General features: G+C 40.2%; 1 protein-coding gene across 7 annotated transcripts in view; it reads right to left on the bottom strand.

Annotated features, from left to right (window-relative positions):
• The window catches only part of ZNF286A (zinc finger protein 286A), a 33,162-nt gene extending 14,651 nt beyond the window's left edge, over window positions 1-18,511 (bottom strand). For 3 of the 7 annotated variants that reach the window (XM_035300111.3, XM_035300110.3, XM_008996477.6), the window contains exons 1-4: window positions 17,862-17,939; window positions 16,884-16,972; window positions 12,308-12,422; window positions 10,775-10,867 (exon numbers count right to left, since the gene is read on the bottom strand). In XM_035300111.3, the coding sequence (XP_035156002.1) occupies window positions 10,775-10,867; window positions 12,308-12,422; window positions 16,884-16,972; window positions 17,862-17,898 (334 nt within the window). In that variant the 5' untranslated portion in view covers window positions 17,899-17,939. Of the gene's footprint in view, window positions 1-10,774; window positions 10,868-12,307; window positions 12,423-16,646; window positions 16,780-16,883; window positions 16,975-17,861; window positions 17,940-18,450 lie in introns of those variants that run through there. The other 4 variants (XM_078373106.1, XM_054255894.2, XM_054255895.2 and 1 more) reach the window with 3 other exon arrangements.
• Between the last annotated feature and the right edge of the window lie 642 nt (window positions 18,512-19,153).

Genomic DNA, 19,153 nt, shown 5'->3' with positions numbered 1-19,153 from the left:
TTCCAGGCAAACAAAAAATATATACAGGGAAATTAACAGTGAAGAAATACTTAGAATATAATTAAGTAAATATGGCGATGATAGATAAAGAAGAGGGGGATATGTAAAGACTGTTCATAGGTATCCGGCATGTACAATTTGATGATGTAAGTACCATTAAAACAATTACTGGAAAAGGATCCTGATGGGGGGGATGGGAAATTCAGACTTATTTTAGACATTCAATTTTAAACATGTTGTATTTGGGACTCATTTTGAAAGAAGGTAACTGGTTGTGGGAAGGATGAGACTAATGAAGGAGTAAGTAAAGGCTGCAAACAGTTGATCAGTTGGCCAAATCTGACCTTTGACATGTTTTCTTTGGCCCACACTGTTCATACAAACTTTTAAAATTAGTTACCCATGTTTAAAAATAGAAAGATTACAGATAAATGAAAATTTGAGGTTTCTCTTTTGAAAAAAACTGAAAGCATACTGAATGACAATAACCATTGAGAGCAGGGATTGGCAACTACAGCCTGCTGTCTACTTTTCTAAATACATTTTTACTGGGACACACTCATTCGTGCGTGTATTACATTCATGCACATATTATCTAGGGCTGGTTTCATTCTTCTGTGGCAGATTGAGTGACTGCAGAGACCATGTCCCACAAAGTCTTATTATTTACTATCTAGCCCTTTACATAAAAAGCTTGCCAGCCCTTGAGGCAGAGCTAATGGAGTAATGGCTACTCCTTTCAGTTGAGGCCTCTACTCCTCTAGTTCACCAGTTTCCACCTTTTTTGCTTAACTCACTAATATTTTCTCCTGGCCCATGTAAGTACTCAAGTTTATGACTCCACGCATACAAAAGGAAGGGAGATTAAGATAAAATTTTGAGCAATTTAAACATTTAATTGTTCAAAAAGAAGGCAAAGAAGATACACTCAGAGAAGTAAGAGGCAATTCCAAATGGATTAAGAATTTAAAGAATTTGGGGGGAGATCCAAAATGACCAATTAGGAGCAGCTCAGGATTGCCACTCCCAGCAAAAGCCTGGAGGGTGAATGCATGCAGCATTTACAGACAGATTTTTATTGCCTACAGACCAGGAGATTCCCAGGCAGAGAAGCCCCACAGGTCACCAGAGTGGCTGTTTGGGCCGGCGCAGCTGTTTCGTCCAGCACCCTGGCACCACAGGTCTCTGCACAAAATAAATGGGTCTGGGTGCCATTTTAGCTGGCAATTAGAGCTCCTGGGAGACAGAGTCGCCCATTCAACTGATAAAAAAGGGGACTGAAGGCCAGGCATGGTGGCTCACGCCTGTAATCCCAGCACTGGGAGGCCGAGGCGGGTGGATCACGAGGTCAAGAGATCAAGACCATCCTGGTCAACATGGTGAAACCCTGTCTCTACTAAAAATATAAAAAATTAGCTGGGCATGGTGGTGCATGCCTGTAATCCCACCTATTCAGGAGGCTGAGGCAGGAGAATTACCTGAACCCAGGAGGCGGAGGTTGCGGTGAGCCGAGATCCTGCCATTGCACTCCAGCCTGGGTAACAGGAGCAAAACTCCGTCTCAAAAAAAAAAGGGGGGACTGAAACAGAAAGCCAGGCCAGGAGATTCCTGGACAGAAAAGCGCCATGAATCTCAGCATGGTTGTTTCAGCCAGCACAGGGGATCGCCGCATGGGAAATCACACAGATCCCAGTGCCTTTTCAACAGGCGACTGGAACACCTGGGAGACAAAGTCGCCTGTTCAACTAAAAACAAAAACAAAAACAAAAACAAAGGGGTCTGAGTGAGGCAGGGAGCCAGGTGATCAGGCTCGGCTGGACCCACCCCCACAAAAAAACAGCAATATTAAAGGCTCTGGATTGAGAGTTTCACAGCAAGCACAGCTGAATTCGGGATGGTCCAGTTCTGTGGGGGAGGGGCGTCTGCCATTACCAAGGCAGTCCACCACTACGGAGGTAGTCCACCATTGCTGAGGCAGCCCACCATTACAGAGAGAGTCCACCATTACAGAGGTGGACCGCCATTGCCGAGGCAGTTCTAACTATACCCGTATAAACAGGACTGCAGGGAAGTTCACATGGCAGCTGGGCAGAGCTCACAGCAGCTCAGCAAAGCCTCTGCAGGCAGACAGTGACTAGGCGGCCTCCTCGCTGGGCAGGGCAGCCCTGAAAAAAGGCAGCAGCACAACAGAAACTTATAAACAAAGCCCTAACTCCCTAGGATGGAGCATCTGGGGAAAAAAAGGCGGGGGGGTTATGAGTTCTGCTGCAGCAGACTTAAACCTACCTGCCCAGCAGCTCTGAATGAACAACGGAGCTCACAGCTCAGCACTCGAGCTCCTATAAAGGACAGACTGTCTCCTCAAGCAGCTCCCTGACTCCATATATCCAAAGAGTCACCTCATAAAGGAGAACTCTGACTGACATCGGCTGGGTATCCTTCTGGGACAAAGATAGCAAAAAAACTGGCAGCAACCCTTACTGTTCTGTAGCCGCTGCAGGTGATCCCAGGCAAGCAGGGCCTGGAGTGGACCTCAGCAGTCCTACAGCAGAGGGGCCTGAATGTTAGAAGGAAAACTAAGAAACAGAAAGAAATAACTTCATCATCAACAAACTGGACATCCACTCAGAGACCCAATCTGAAAGCCAACAGCTACAAAGATGACAGGTGGATAAATCCACAAAGATGGGAAGAAACCAGTGCAAAAAGGATGAAAACACTCAAAACCAGAACACCTCTCCTCCTACAAGGGATCACAACTCCTCATCAGCAAGGGAACAAGGCTGGATGGAGAGTGAGTGTGATGAATTGACAGAATCAGGCTTCAGAAGATGGGTAATAAGAAACTTTGCTGAGCTAAAAGAACATGTTCTAATCCAATGCAAAGAAACTAAGAACCTTGAAAAAAGATCTGACGAAATGCTAACGAGAATAAACAACTTAGAAAGGAATATAAGTGAATTGATGGAGCTGAAAAACACAACACGAGAACTTCACGAAGCATACACAAGTTTCAACAGCCAAAATGACCAAGCAGAAGAAAGGATATCAGAGGTCGAAGATCAACTCAATGAAATAAAACAAGAAGGCAAGATTAGAGAAAAAAGAGTAAAAAGGAATGAACAAAGTCTCCAAGAAATATGGGACTATGTGAAAAGACCTAATCTACATTTGATAGGTGTATCTGAATGTGATGGAGATAATTAATCCAAACTGGAAAATACTCTTCAGGATATAATCCAGGAAAACTTCCCAACCTAGCAAGGCAGGCCAATATTCAAGTCCAGGAAATACAAAGAACACCACAAAGATATTCCTCAGGAAGAGCAACCCCAAGGCACATAATTGTCACATTCACCAGGGTTGAAATGAAGGAGAAAATGCTAAGGGCAGCCAGAGAGAAAGCTCAGATTACCCACAAAGGGAAGCCCATCAGACTCACAGCAGATCTCTCAGCAGAAACCCTACAAGCCAGAAGAGAGTGGGGGCCAATATTCAACTTCCTTAAAGAAAAGAACTTTCAACCCAGAATTTCATATCCAGCCAAACTAAGCTCCATAACTGAAGGAGAAATAAAATCCTTTATGAACAAGCAAGTACTCAGATTTCATCATCACCAAGCCTGTTTTATAAGAGCTCCTGAAAGAAGCACTAAACATACAAAGGGAACAACCAGTACCAGCCACTCCAAAAACATACCAAATGGTAAAGAGCATCGACACAATGAAGAAACTGCATCAACTAACAGGCAAAACAGCCATCTAGCATCAAAATGACAGGATCAAATTCACACATAACAATATTAACCCTAAATGTAAATGGGCTGAATGCCCCAATCAAAAGACACAGACTGGCAAATGGGATAAAAAGCCAAAACCCACTGGTGTGCTGTATCCAGGAAACCCATCTCACATGCAAGGATACACAAAGGCTCAAAATAAAGGGATGGAGGAAGATTTACCAAGAAAATGGAGAGCAAAAAAAAAAAGCAGGAGTTGCAATTCTCTTTTCTGATAAAATAGACTTCAAACCAACAAAGATCAAGAGACAAAGAAGGACATTACATAATGGTAAAAGGATCAATGCAACAAGAACTAACGATCCTAAATATTTATGTACCCAATACAGGAGTACCCAGATACATAAAGCAAGTTCTCAATGACTTACAAAGAGATTTAGACTCCCACACAATAATAGTGGGAGACTTTAACACCCCATTGTCAATATTAGATGGATCAACCTGACAGAAATTAACAAGGATATCCAGGACTTGAACTCAAGCCTGGACTAAGCAAACCTAATAGACATTTACAGAACTCTCCACCTCAAATCCACAGAATATACACTCTTCTCAGCACCACATCACACCTATTCTAAAATTGACCACATAATTGGAAGTAAATCACTCCTCAGCAAATGCAAAAGAACAGAAATCATAACAGTCTCTCAGACCACAGTGCAATCAAGTTAGAACTCAGAATTCAGAAACTAACTCAGAACCACACAGCTTCATGGAAACTGAACAACTGGCTCTTGAATGTTGACTGGATAAACAATGAAATAAAAGCAGAAATAAAGATGTTCTTCAAAACCAACAAGAATGAAGACACAACGTACCAGAATCTCTGCGACACATTTAAAAGCAGTGTCTAGAGGAAAATTTCTAGCAATAAATGCCCGCATGAGAAGCAAGGAAAGATCTAAAATCAACACCCTCTTATCAAAATTGAAAGAGCTAGAGGAGCAAGATCAAAAAAACTCAAAACCTAGCAGAAGACAAGAAATAACTAAGATTAGAGCAGAACTGAAGGAGATAGAGACATGAAAACCCCTTGAAAAACATCAATAAATCCAGGAGCTGTTTTTCGAAAAGATCAACAAAATAGACCACTAGCCAGATTAATAAAAAAGAAAAGAGAGAATAACCAAATAGATGCAATAAAAAAACGATAAAGGGGATATCACCACAGATTCCACAGAAATACAAACCATCATCAGAGATTATTACAAACAACTCTATGTACATAAACTAGTAAACCTGGAAGAAATAGATAAATTCCTGGACACTTGCATCCTCCCAAGCCGAAACCAGGAACAAGTCAAAACCCTGAATAGACCAATAACAAGGGCAGAAGTTGAGGCAGCAATTAATAGCCTACCACCCAAAAAAAGCCCAGGTCCAGATGGGTTCATGGCCGAATTCTACCAGACATACAAAGAGGGGTTGGTACCATTCCTTCTGAAACTATTCCAAACAATCCAAAAAGAGGGAATCCTTCCCAAATCATTTTATGAGACCAACATCATCCTGATACCAAAACACAGGAGAGACTCAGCAAGAAAAGAAAACTTCAGGCCAATATCCATGATGAACATAGACGCAAAAATCTTCAATAAAATACTGGCAAACTGATTGCAATAGCACATCAAAAAGCTTATCCATCATGATCAAGTAGGCTCCATCCTGGGGATGCAAGGTTGGTTCAACATACCCAAGTCTATAAACATAATTCACTACATAAACAGAATCAAAGAAAAAAACCACATGATTATCTCAATTGATGCAGAGAAGGCCTTTGACAAAATTCAACAGCCCTTTATGCTAAAAACCCTCAATAAACTAGGTATTGATGGAACGTATCTCAAAATAATAAAAGCTATTTACAACAAACCCACAGCCAATATCATACTGAATCGGCAAAAACTGGAAGCATTCGCTTTGAAATCTGGCACTAGACAAGGATAGGATGCCCTCTCTCACCACTCCTATTCAATACAGTATTGGAATTTCTAGCCAGAGCAATCAGCAAGAAAAAGAAATAAAGGGTATTCAGTTAGGAAAGGAGGAAGTCAAATTGTCTCTACTTGCAGACAACATGATTGTATATTTAGAAGACCCCACTGTCTCAGCCCAAAATCTCCTGAAACTGATAAGCAACTTCAGCAAAGTCTCAGGATACAAAATCAATATGCAAAAATCACAAGCATTCCTATATATCAACAACAGACTTAAAGAGAGCCAAATCAAGAATGAACTGCCATTCACAACTGCTACAAAGAGAATAAAATACCTAGGAATACAACTAACAAGGAACGTAAAGAACCTCTTCAAGGAGAACTACAAACCACTGCTCAATGAAATAAGAGAGGACACAAACAGATGGAGAAACATTCAATGCTCATGGTTAGGAAGAATCAATATTGTGAAAATAGCCATACTGCCCAAAGTAATTTACAGATTCAATGCTATCCCCATCAAGCTACCAATGACCTTCATCACAGAACTGGAAAAATCCACCTTAAACTCCATATGGAACCAAAAGACAGCCCGCATAACCAAGTCAATTCTAAGCAAAAAGAACAAACCTGGAGGCATCACACTACCAGACTTCAAACTGTATATACTACAAGGCTACAGTAATCAAAACAGCATGGTACTGGTACAACAATAGAGATACAGACCAGTAGAACAGAACAGAGGCCTTGGAGGCAACACCACACATCTACAACCATCTGATCTTTGACAAACCTGACAAAAACAAGCAATGGGGAAAGGATTCCCTGTTTGAGAAAAGATGTTGGGAAAACTGGCTAGCCATGTGCAGAAAGCAGAAACTGGACCCCTTCCTGACACCTTACACTAAAATTAACTCCAGATGGATTAAAGATTTAAACATAAGACCCAACACCATAAGAACCCTAGAAGAAAATCTAGGCAAAACCATTCAGGACATAGGCATAGGCAAACACTTCATGACCAAAACACCAAAAGCATTGGCAACAAAAGCCAAAATAGACAAATGGGACCTAATCAAACTCCACAGCTTCTGCACAGCAAATGTAACAGTCATTAGAGTAAATCGGCAACCAACAGAATGGGAAAAAATTTTTGCAATCTACCCATCTGACAAAGGGCTGATATCCAGAATCTACAAAGAACTAAAACAGATTTATAAGAAAAAAACAAGCCCATTCAAAAGTGGGCAAAGGATATGAATAGACACTTTATAAAGGAAGACATACATGAGGCCAACAAACACATGAAAAAATGCTCATCATCACTGGTCATTAGAGAAATGCAAATCAAAACTACACTGAGATACTATCTCATGCCAGTTAGAATTGCGATCATTAAAAAATCTGGAGACAACAGATGCTGGAGAGGATGTGGAGAAACGGGAACACTTTTATACTGTTGGTGGAGTGTAAATTAGTTCAACCATTGTGGAAGACAGTGTGGCGATTCCTCAAGGACCTAGAAACAGAAATTCCATTTGACCCAGCAATCCCATTACTGGGTATATATCAAAAGGATTATAAATTGTTCTACTATAAGGACACATGCACATGAATGTTCATTGCAGCACAGTTTACAATAGCAAAGACCTGGAACCAACCCAAATGCCCATCGATGATAGACTGGACAGGGAAAATGTGGCACATATACACCATGGAATACTATGCAGCCATAAAAAACGATGAGTTCGTGTCCTTTGTAGGGACACGGATGAACCTGGAAACCATCATTCTCAGCAAACTGACACAAGAACAGAAAATCAAACACCGCATGTTCTCACTCATAGGTGGGTGTTGAACAATAAGAACACATGGACACAGGGAGGGGAGCATCACTCACTGGGGTCTGTTGAGGGGAAATAGGGGAGGGACAGCGGGGGGGTGGGGAGTTGAGGAGAGATAGCATAGGGAGAAATGCCAGATATAGGTGATGGGGAGGAAGACAGCAAATCACACTGCCATGTGTGTATCTATGCAACAATCTTGCATGTTCTTCACATGTACCCCAAAACCTAAAATGCAATTAAAAAAAAGAATTTAAAGAATTTACAAAAACTTGAGGTAATGAAAAACGTTTTAAGCAGTTCTGAAAAGGCAGGAAAAAAGACTGTAAAACATTGAATTTGTAAATCAAAACATACAGCAAAACTGAAAGGCGAAAACTAGAAAAAATACCTGTAACATATCAAAAGGTAAAAACCTCATATATAAGGATCTCTTAACAGATCACCATGAAAACTGCAATACCCCCAAAAAGGGAGAGGGGTGGTGAGTGGGCAAGTCACAGAAACTGATAGGTCTATGAGGAAAAAGGGACATATTCATAATCACAGGTAAAGATTTTAAAACTCTTTCAATATTCAAAAGTATAACATTTAAAAAAAAATAAGAATATCCAGGAAGGATTTTCTTTATGAGCTATACATACTACTAAGTATAGTAATTAGAATAGTATGGTATTGGACATAGACAGACAAGTAAACCAGAGAGACAAGAAACAGAAGAACTGGTTTTACCAAAGCTAGCACTGCAAATCAGTAGCAGAAAGTTATTCAATGAACAATGCTGGACTTACTGGTTTCAAGCATGGAAAAAGACAAAATTAGTTTTCCTATTTCTACCACATACAAAAATAAATACCCATAAAGCAAAATTGAACATTTTGGAATAAAATAAAGATTATCTTTCTGACACTGGGATAAAGTAGGTAGAGAATTAACAAAAAACAATTTAAAAAAAAATCAAAATTCTATATGCCTAAGACCAGAAAATAAAATAAGCCAAAGATTGGCAGAACCAATTTCTTCTCATTGATTTGCAATGCTACTTCTGTCATATATTAGCACCTAAAATGTATGAAGAACCCACCAAATCAAGAGAAAAGCCCAATCTCAAAAAATAGGCGAAGGGTATCAACAGATAACTCAAAAGAAGAAACTTGAATAGCTAACACACATGAAATGCTGAAACTCATATTTATCACTCAGAGAAATGAAAATTTTAAAACATCAATTTGCATCCATCAGATTGACAAAAATTAACAAGTCTGATAACTGTTGGCAGCTCCTAGTAAAGCTAAATGTGATGATTTAAGATCTGCTAATTGTTCTTCCAGTTATCTCCCTAAACCAGCTCTCAAGATGAACAGTAGGTAGGAATCAATAAAGAATGATTACTGCAACTGTTACTAATGGCAAAAAAATAAACTGTTCAGTTTATTCACATAATGGACTTACTGCTCCATAGCAGTTGAAATGAATAAACATAATTCATATATATTAACAGGTTAATATCGAAATACAATGTGAATATTAAAAAAATTAGACTACATAACAAAAGGTATAATAATAAAATGTACATATTGCTTTATATACATATGTATATATGTCTCTGTGTATACACACGTATACAGAAACACTGAAATCACACCAATTTCAAAATATAGTGGTTACTTTTAGGGAAGAAAGAGAATAAAAGGGGTTTCCTTTTTTGTTTTTGTTTTCTTTTTTGAGACAGTCTCCCTCTTTTGCCCATGGAGTGCAATGGCACGATCTTGACTCACAGCAACCTCCACCTCCCGGGTTCAAGATTCTCTTGCCTCAGCCTTGCAAGTACTGGGATTACAGGTGCCCACCACTATGCCTGGCTAATTTTTTGTATTTTTAGTAGAGACGGGGTTTCACCATGTTGGCCAGGCTGGTCTTGAACTCCTGACTTCAGGTGATCCACCTACCTCGGCCTCCCAAAGTGCAGGGATTACAGGTGTGAGCTACTGCACCTGGCCAAAAATAAAAGGGCTTAAACTGAATACGTAGTACTTTTCATTTCTTAAAAAATAAAAGATACTACACACCTCAAAAGGATGGTTAAATGAAAACGAGGAATATTAAGTGTTGATAACCATGTGTAACAACTAGAACGCACATACTCTGCTGCTGGGAATGCAACTGGTGCAATGACTCTAGAAACCTCTTTGGCAACATCAACCAAAAGTGAACATGGATCTATCCTATGATAAAACAAGTCTACTTGCATGTATATATCCAAAAGAAATGCATATATTTGTTCACCAAAAGGCATTAAAAATGTGTACATAGCAGCATTATTCAGACAGCTAAAAACTGGAAACTATCCAAATACTCATCTTCAGGAGAATAAACTGGTATAGTAACAAAATGAAAGATTATGTAACAATGAAAATGAATAAACTACAATGACATGCAACAACATGGATATATCTCACAGTTAATGCTCAGTGAAGGAAGCCAGACATAAGGGTATATACAGTATGATTCCATTTATAGAAAGTCCAAGAATTGTCAAAACTTAGTGCTCTAAGTTAGGATAAGGTTACCCTTGGGAGGAGGCAGGGACTGAAAGAGGGGGCACAAGCGTTCTTCTAGGGGTGCTGGAGAGGCTATTTTCTTGATTTGGACAATAGTTATACATGAATGTGCTAAATTTGCGAAAATTCTTACACCTGTATAATTATGAGTTTTATATTGTAAGAAAAAGAAAGGAAGAAACAAAAAGATAAACAGCAAAACAGGTGTATGTGTCTAACCTCAGTGACGGATATATGAATGTTATTTTATTTTCTGGACTTCTGTATATACTTAAAATGCTTTAGAATTTTTAAAAAATTAAAAAATAAAGGTGCACAGGCACTTCTAATATTCTTTGTTAAGCAGCACTGTATAATTATGAATTTTATATTTTAATAAAAAGGAAGAAAGAGAAAGAAAAGAGGCAAACGAAGCAAAATAGGAGTATGTGTCTAATCTCACTGATGGACATACGAATGTTATTTTATTTTCTGGACTTCCCTATATATTTATAATGCTTGAGAATTTTTTAAAAATTAAAAAATAAAGGCACACAGGCACTTCTAATATTCTTTCTTAAGCACTGAAAAGTATCATTTCTTAGTTGTCCTGCTGGGCTATCATTTCTGAAGACTCCCATCGATCTGACTCACCTGAATAGCTGTTTTTAGGGGCTTTTCTCTCAAGCTTCAATGGTTCTTTTCCATTCTCCAAGGTGTAGTTCTCAAGTTTGGAAACTGGAAGCCCTATTCATTTAAAAAAAGGAAAAGAAGAAAGTGATAGGAGTAAGTTATTTGTGGACATTTTCTCCCAGTAGGTTGAATTGTTATATATTCCTTAGTGAATCTCAATTTTCTTTATTTTCTTAATTTATAAAAATTTATTTTTTATTTCTAAAGTTAATGGGGACTAACTACAGTGCCCAGGCAGGTCTCGAACTTCTGGGCTTAAGGTATCCTCCCACCTCTGCCTCCCTAAGTGCTAGGATTACAGGCGTGAGCTACCATGCCCAACTTTCATGGTCCCTGACCTGCTGGACTTAGTTATTTGTAATGGGTATAAAGATCTAAACCAGAATATGGTCTCAACCTCTTGATCTACAAAAGCAAAGTATTACAGGAAAAGCTGAAGTAAGGGAGGATGGACCTCTAAATGAAGTTTAAAATATCTGCAGTAAGTGTCTGGGCCTGGTAAGGAGTTCAACTAGATTTATAAATACAAATATTTTCGACCATCAGAAAAGAAAGGAATTTCTCTTTATTTCCTTATTGTGTGAGGAAACTTCGGAGATGTTGCAAAGTAGTCCTTACCCCAGGAAAGGAAGAAAAAGTGGGACCTCAGTGGCAGCACCACACAATTTGTAATGGTGGTAACTTAAGTTTTTATCTTCTAATGTTTTCCCTTTCCTCCTTCTTCAGTTACAAGAAGTCACTTTCTTAGGGGATTTTTTTTACATGAGGTTTGGGAGGGGCTAACCATCCCCTCCACCCGTCATACAAACATATGCATGCATGTGTGTACCAGCATTCACGCTGGTAGGCCCAGGATCTAAAACTGGCCAGAGTGCTCAATCTCTCTGGCTCTAGAGACTGTTTCACCAATGGGCATGTGACTTTATTTGCTGAAACTCCCAGGACAGAAGCAGTTTGTTTTTTAGCTTAGCTATCTAACTAGAAGAATAACAAAACCCTGGACTGCCACTGGCCATCTTTGCCACATGGGGAAATCCTAAGAATAAAGCTAATATAGGGCCAGGCGTGGTGGCTCACGCCTGTAATCCAAGCACTTTGGAGACCAAGGCGAGCGGATCACCTGAGGTCAAGAGTTCAAGAATAAAGCTAATACAGAGCAAAACCAAGCCAATTGGTCAAAAGTAAATCAATTAAGAAATAAAGGAAATTCCTGATAATATATTTGGATCCCTGAAAAATCAAGATTTTTTTCCCCTTTAAGAGTGTGAGTTGAGTTTCTGTTACTTAAATCTAAAGAATCCTCATAAAAGACAAGCATAGACATTTCATCAAGAATCTAGAGGAGGAACAGATTTTCAATATAGGCCAAAACGAATTAACACTTTTTGACTCCTGAATGCAAAGGTGAAGGCTTTGTTAAGCTATTTCACTGTCATTAAACTAATGATGTTCCCATAAGCAGATTCCAGAGTCACAGTGAGAATCCATTCTTACATAGTGAGACCAGGTTCCTATAGTTCTCCAGCATCATATCCCTTTGTGCAGGATCCAGCTTCCCCCACTCCTCTGGTGTAAAGTCCATGGCAACATCCTTGAATGTCACTGTTTCCTAAGACATAAGAGCATTTTTTTCAACATTTTTCCCTTGCAACCTCTCTTTCATCCCCCAATTTCTACTGGCCCTGGAGCAAAAGCCTGAGATGCACTTAACAGGGGAACTGACTATGATAAATAACAAGTGTTCTAATGGTGTTCAGATTCAGAATATTTTACATAAAGGGTCACTATCATTTATGTGCCAGGTACACTATGCTAGATTCAATATGAGAACCAAAAGATGACCCTGGTTTCTCCATTGAGACACTACAATTTTTCTGGGGAATAAAGTATTAAAATATGAACCAATGAGTCAACAATGTAGTTTGATTAAAGTGAAATATAAGCAGAGGGGAAAAAAGGTCATGTCTACATAATGCTTCTCTGAGTCAATAAAAAATTGCAGAGTGAATCTAGCCAATCACAAGATGAAATGCAATACAGAATTTGTAAATGGAGAAATCATGGAATGAAAAAACAGCAAAAAGCAACCAGTTAAACATGAATTAATTCAAGGCAAAAGCATTACATTGGAAACAGCTCCAATTTATGAGATACAATTAATAAATATTTATGTATAAAATAAAATAAGATTATAGTTCTATAAGACAAAAAATACAAAAACCATAAGGAGATAGGTATATATCTGCATTGAACTGGCAGCTTTAAGTAAACCCACAGGCAACAGGAATATTTTAAGGTTACTGAAATAGATATAAACCAAATGCTCTAACTGGATAGAAAACATCTTCTGTTGACTGGGCGTGGTGGCTCACGCCTATAATCCCAGCACTTTGGGAGGCTGAGCCGGGTGGATCACAAGGTCAAGAGATCAAGACCACCCTGGTCAACATGGTGAAACCCTGTCTCTACTAAAAATATAAAAATTAGCCGGGCATAGTGGTGCGCGCCTGTAGTCCCAGCTACTCGGGAGGCTGAGGCAGGAGAATTGCCTGAACCCATGAGGCGGAGGTTGTGGTGAGCCGAGATCACGCCATTGCACTCCAGCCTGGGTAACAAGAGTGAAACTCCGTCTCAAAAAAGAAAAAAAAAGAAAACATCTACTGTTTAAACATTCATGTAGCATTTGCAAAAAGTAACAAAGCAAATTTCAGTATATCCAAAACAAAAATAGAGCAGAATAATTGATAAATAACTAAAAAACTATATCAAAATATGAAAATAATGGTGAAATAAAATAGAAAAAATGCTAAATGGTTAAAACTGTACTCAGAGGAAATTTCATAGCTTTAAACACTTCCACTACATTTCTGAAAAACACAAATAAATTAGCAGAACACACAAATCGAGTTAGAACAAAAAACATAGATACTTACAATAGATATTTAGAACAAAAAACATAGATATTTACAAAAAACCGGAAATATTTACAATATAAAAGCAGAAATTTTAAATGAGAAAAGTAAGACAGCTGGGAAATCGGAATAAGGTCAGTAGGTTATAATATTATACCAATGTGAATGTCCTGGTTTTGAAAAAATAATAATAAAGCTAAGTAAAATATAAATTTTTGCAAAATCTGGGTGAAACATATACAAATTTTTTGTACTATTTGCAACACTTCTTATAAATAAAATGATTTCAAAGTAAAGCTACTATAGGGAAAATAATCTAAGATTTAAGAAATAAGATAATTATTCCCATAAGATAAAATAATATGTAAAAATTACTAAGTAGCCCCTAAGTAGAAAAGACATTATGAAGAAGATGACCTTTAGCCCGGAATCTGCATATATATAACTAAATCAACATTCAGTGGGTATTAAGTGCTAAACAATCAGAAGAAAAATTGACAACAACAAAAATGCAAACCATTGCACAAACAGCAGGGAAAATACAAAAGAGGAAACAAGAAAGCACAGGAAACAGAATTATAAAAGTCACATGGCAAGAAAAGTTTGAAACATATGTATTAAATGTGAATGAGAAAATTTCCCTTATAAAAAGGTTTTTCTTTGTTTGTTTTTCAAGCCACATCCTATATACCGAATAGGCCATGCAGACTGCTAGGTTGGGTACTGGTGGCTAAATGGAAGGAAATATGGTATACCATATGCCTGAATGTAGTAGTGCAAGCATAAAAATAATATGGAAAAATATACATCAAATGTTAGCAGGGAGAGGCAGGGACTGAAATTGAAGAAGAAGTAGCACTACCTTTTTTTGAGATGGAGTCTCACTTTGCAGCCAGGCTGGAGTGCGGTGACACAATTTCATCTCACTGCAACCTCCACCTGCTGGGTTCAAGTGATTCTCCTGCCTCAGCCTCCCAAGTAGCTGGGATTATGGGCACGCATTGCCATGCCCAGCTAATTTTTGTATTTTTATTTGAGATGGGGTTTCACCATGTTGGCCAGGATGGTCTCAATCTCCTGACCTCGTGATCTGTCCAACTTGGCCTCCCAAAGTGCTGGGATTGAAGGCGTGAGCCACTGTGCCTGGTATATTACCTTTACATTTCTGTTTATCAGTGTTTTTCACTTCGTTACAATGAGCAAGAATTAGAACTTTAATATTTAAAAAAATCTAATAAATCAAAGATAAAAAATAGCCCAGGCAAATTCTAGTAAGCAAAAAAGCTGCAATATTGCATTTTTAAAATCCAATAAAATCCAAACAGAACAAAGAGAGCTTTTAAAATATTCCATTAATAGATTCAATCACCTTGATGCTGTAATAGTGTTGAATCTAATATCAAAGTACTGAAATATATATTCACACTTCTGGTACCTGTGCCCTAATTTTGCCCTGGCTACTATGCCTGGCCACTTTGAGTCTGTGTAGTTCAGGTAGCACTGACTCCAACTCTGACTCATGGGTGGGATGTGTGCATGCTCAGGTGTGTGTGTAGGGGTGTGTGTATTCTATAGAGAATTACACTTAGATTTGGCCAATAACTCATCCAGGAATGAGCCTAATACCCCATTAGAGTCAATCCCAGCACTTCTGCAAGAATGACGAGAAGAGAATCTGCCTTTTTCTCTGGCCTTCAACACAGGAAAATGTAAGCCTAAACTTGTTAGAGGCCAACACTAGGAGAAAAACCTGCTTGACAACAAAACTCATGGAGAAAAAAGAAAAGGTCAGTAAAATGAAGAAACAGGTTTTAACATTCTTGCTTGAGCCCTAGATATAGCCAGACCTAGATTTTTCAGTTTGTTCATCATTAGTTACTTCTTTTCACTTAGGCCCATTTGAATTGATTTCATTAGCTGCAACTTAAAGCTTCTTGATTAATAAAGTCTTCAAGACTTCAAGACTTCATTGAGAAGCCAATGGAGACAGGCAAGTATAATAAAGGATCTTGAAGAGTCACTTTTACAAACACTACAAACATGCAGCATCTACTTTTTACACTTTGGATTATAGAAGCAAAGACAAAGGCTGATTGAGGAATCTCTGAGTTGTGGTATGCCATACCCATCATGGAAAGCTCCTTTTTTCCTACTCAACTTCTTTTCTTTTCTTTTTTTTTTTTTTTGAGACAGTCTCACTCTCACCCAGGCTGGAGTGTAGTAGCCCTATGTCAGCTCACTGTAATCTCTGCCTCCTGGGTTCAAGTGATTCTCATGCCTCAGTCTCCAGAGTAGCTGGGATTACAAGCATGCACCGCCACGCCCAGCTAGTTTTTGTATTTTTAGTAGATACGAGGTTTCACCATATTGGTCAGGCTGGTCTTGAACTCCTGACCTCAGGTGATCTGCCCACCTCGGCCTCCCAAAGTATTGGGATTACAGGTGTGAACCATTGTACCCAGCCCCAAATTCTTTTAATAAAATCTTCAAACATACAAAAGTTTAAAGATGAACATAATAATCATTAATACAGTACAATCACCACCTAAATTCAAAAATTCTTAATATTTGTCTATTTGCCTTTTGGGAGAGAGGGGGTAACAATATAAAAGTAAGTTACAGACATAATACCTTAGCTTCCATCATCTCAGAGGGCTGGATTCTAATTGTAACACTTTCAATTATGCCTTCATAGGCTTTCCTTTTCCAGCATTTCTTTGAACTACCTGAGTACTTACTATTTTTACAATCACTTCAGCATTCAAGTGCTTTCTTAAATTGCTACTTAAAGTCACATACATCCTGTTTCCTCTAGAGAAACAAGTTTTAAGAGGTATTACCACATTATATTTAAAATAGTTTCTCACATTACCAAGCACAGAAATGAGCATAGTAGGCTAAGAAAGGGAAATGTTGCTTACCTGATACCTGTCTGTTAAGGGGCAATAAACACTAACTGGGGAAGAAATCCATCCAGTGTTATGAGTAAGTAGAAAACATTTTCTTCTGAGTTCATCAGCCTCCTGAGTAGTCTCTTAGATTTAGAACTCAGCTCTGTAGATAGATTTTAGTGGATAAAGAAACTCCACATCAAAAAGGGAGCACATCTGTACTCTAAGAAACAAGGTGTAATTCCAATAATCAACAGACTTACTCACCTGAGATCTGGCCGTGAGGCGCAGAGCAGCCACTTCTCCCTCTTCTGTGCTCTTCTCTTGGAAATGGGGAGAATCCTGGGAAGACAGAGCTAACGGCAAGAAAGCAGTAATAATGAGGCCTAGACTTATCTAGCCACTCAGATATAAAGTCTAAAAACTGCTCCAACATCCTGTATGTGCACCCTACAAACACTGAGACTGAAGGTAGACCAAAACCAGTCTCCCCCTAGGACCCTCGTCCCAGGATGTACAGGAATACTGCTACTCCGGGCTCAAATTCATTTGCTATAATCATAACTCATTCTGAAGATGGCGTCCTCTGATCTAGAAATTAGAATATGTCAGTTAATTTCCCAGCTTAATCTATACTAAATAATTATCAGAGAAATAAGCTCAATTGTTCTCACTCTGAAAGCTTATTTATAATGTAGATTGCTGGACCCCACCTCAAATTAATAAGCATTAGCTGAGCCTGGGGTACAATCTAGAAATCTAACAAACACCCCAGGAGGAATTCTGATATAGGAGGTCACAGCACAACCTTCATGAAAGTGGTCAGGTAGAATTGAAGTCAGCCACTGACTACTATGCCTGTTTTCTTCTATGTAAAACAATATATTTTTGCCAAGCAAAGAGCTGAATTCTCAGCCCCAATGGAGACTAGCATGAGATAATCATTTGGGAGGAAGAGTACCTGAGAAAATGAATTAACTGAGGCTTTGTTACTTATGCCGTATAAGTTAACATTTCACTCACATTTTGGGGGTAGCTTTGAAGGGTCCACTGTGTGTCCAGCTGCCATGGAAAGGGCAATGCTCCCATACCAAGCCCTCCAGTCTCACTTAAAAAGTCCATCCATTCCCCAAGACAATGGAGACAGCCAGCCAAACGCCACCACCCCTGAGCCAACGGTTTTCTGTTCAGAAGCAGAAATTTTGCCCTTTCACGCCACAAGTTCAATATGTCCGCAATTCTCACCTCTTTTCTCAGGCATTTCAGTCAACTCTGTCTCCATGATCACCACCTCCTCCTTGTTCTGGAGATTCTGCTCTTCACCCCAATTCAGACCTCTCTGGCCAGACAGTTAGAAGCCCGGGCCTCGTGGTCCCACTTCCTGGCTTCCCTCCTTGGCTCTGATGAAAGGCCCGGGTCAGGTTGTGTCGGGTTTCTTCCTCACGGTGGAATCTGCCTCGGTCCTACGGAGCTGGACCCTGGAAACCCGGGACAGCATCCCTGAGTCTGGGTCCTCAGATGTCTGTCCCCACCGCTTGGAGCTGTCACGGTGGGGACCCGGCGCCTGGAAGAGGTGGCGCTGGGGCATCGGGAGCATGGACAAATTCCGCCGCGCTGGGGGCACTGGCCCAGGACCCCGCGACCGCCCCGCCCGTCGCACAACGGCGTCCCGGGAGGAGAGGATCAGGCTAGAGCAAGAAGGGACGGGGCTCATAGTATGCCCTCGAGGCCCATTTAACAAACGCTCACTCCAGCCCCGACCCGGCGCAGAACGACCCGGGGAACCACCGCAGATGCCGAACGGAGACGAGGGACATCACCACAACCGACTCACCTCCCATCCCGGGCTTCACAAAGGGTATGAACTTCTTGGGCCAGCTCGGATTCGCGCATGCGTAAGCAGGAGCGGAATCAGGCGGGTTGCCCTCATTCCGCCCGGAACTACAATTCCCAGAAGACCCTGGGCATCGCCAGACTCCAGTTCTCCGCGGGTGGGAGCACCCGTGGTGCTGCTGGGAGAATCGGAGGATGGAAGAGCTCCGTCCATCTCGCGAGAGTATGATGCAACATCTTTTGTGTCTGATCCCGCCCCGTCCCTTCCCCCCCCCAACTCCCCCGGGTCCTGGGAGGGAGGGAGCAGCGGAGAGGCAGACTCCAGTCCGGTCTGTCCCCGCCCTTTGTCTGCACAAGGTCCTGCGGCACAGTGCTTAAGACTGCCGAGTTCGGCCGGGAGCTGTGGCTCACGCCTGTAATCCCAGCACTTTGGGAGGCTGAGGCGGGCGGATCACCTAAAGTTGAGAGTTCGAGACCAGCCTGACCAACATGGAGAAACTGGCTCTACTAAAAATACAAAAACTTAGCCAGACGTGGTGGCGCATGCCTGTAATCCCAGCTACTCGGGAGGCTGAAGCAGGAGAATCGCTTGAATCCGGGAGGCGTAGGTTGCGGTGAGCCCAGATCAATCACTCCATTCATTGCACTCCAGCCTGGGCAACAGGAGCGAAACTCCGTCTCAAAAAAAAAAGACTACTGAGTTC

The sequence above is a fragment of the Callithrix jacchus genome, chromosome 5, assembly GCF_049354715.1.
Source record: "Callithrix jacchus isolate 240 chromosome 5, calJac240_pri, whole genome shotgun sequence".
In the NCBI taxonomy this organism is placed as follows: Eukaryota; Metazoa; Chordata; class Mammalia; order Primates; family Cebidae; genus Callithrix; species Callithrix jacchus.
This window is presented reverse-complemented; position numbering and strand designations above follow the sequence as displayed.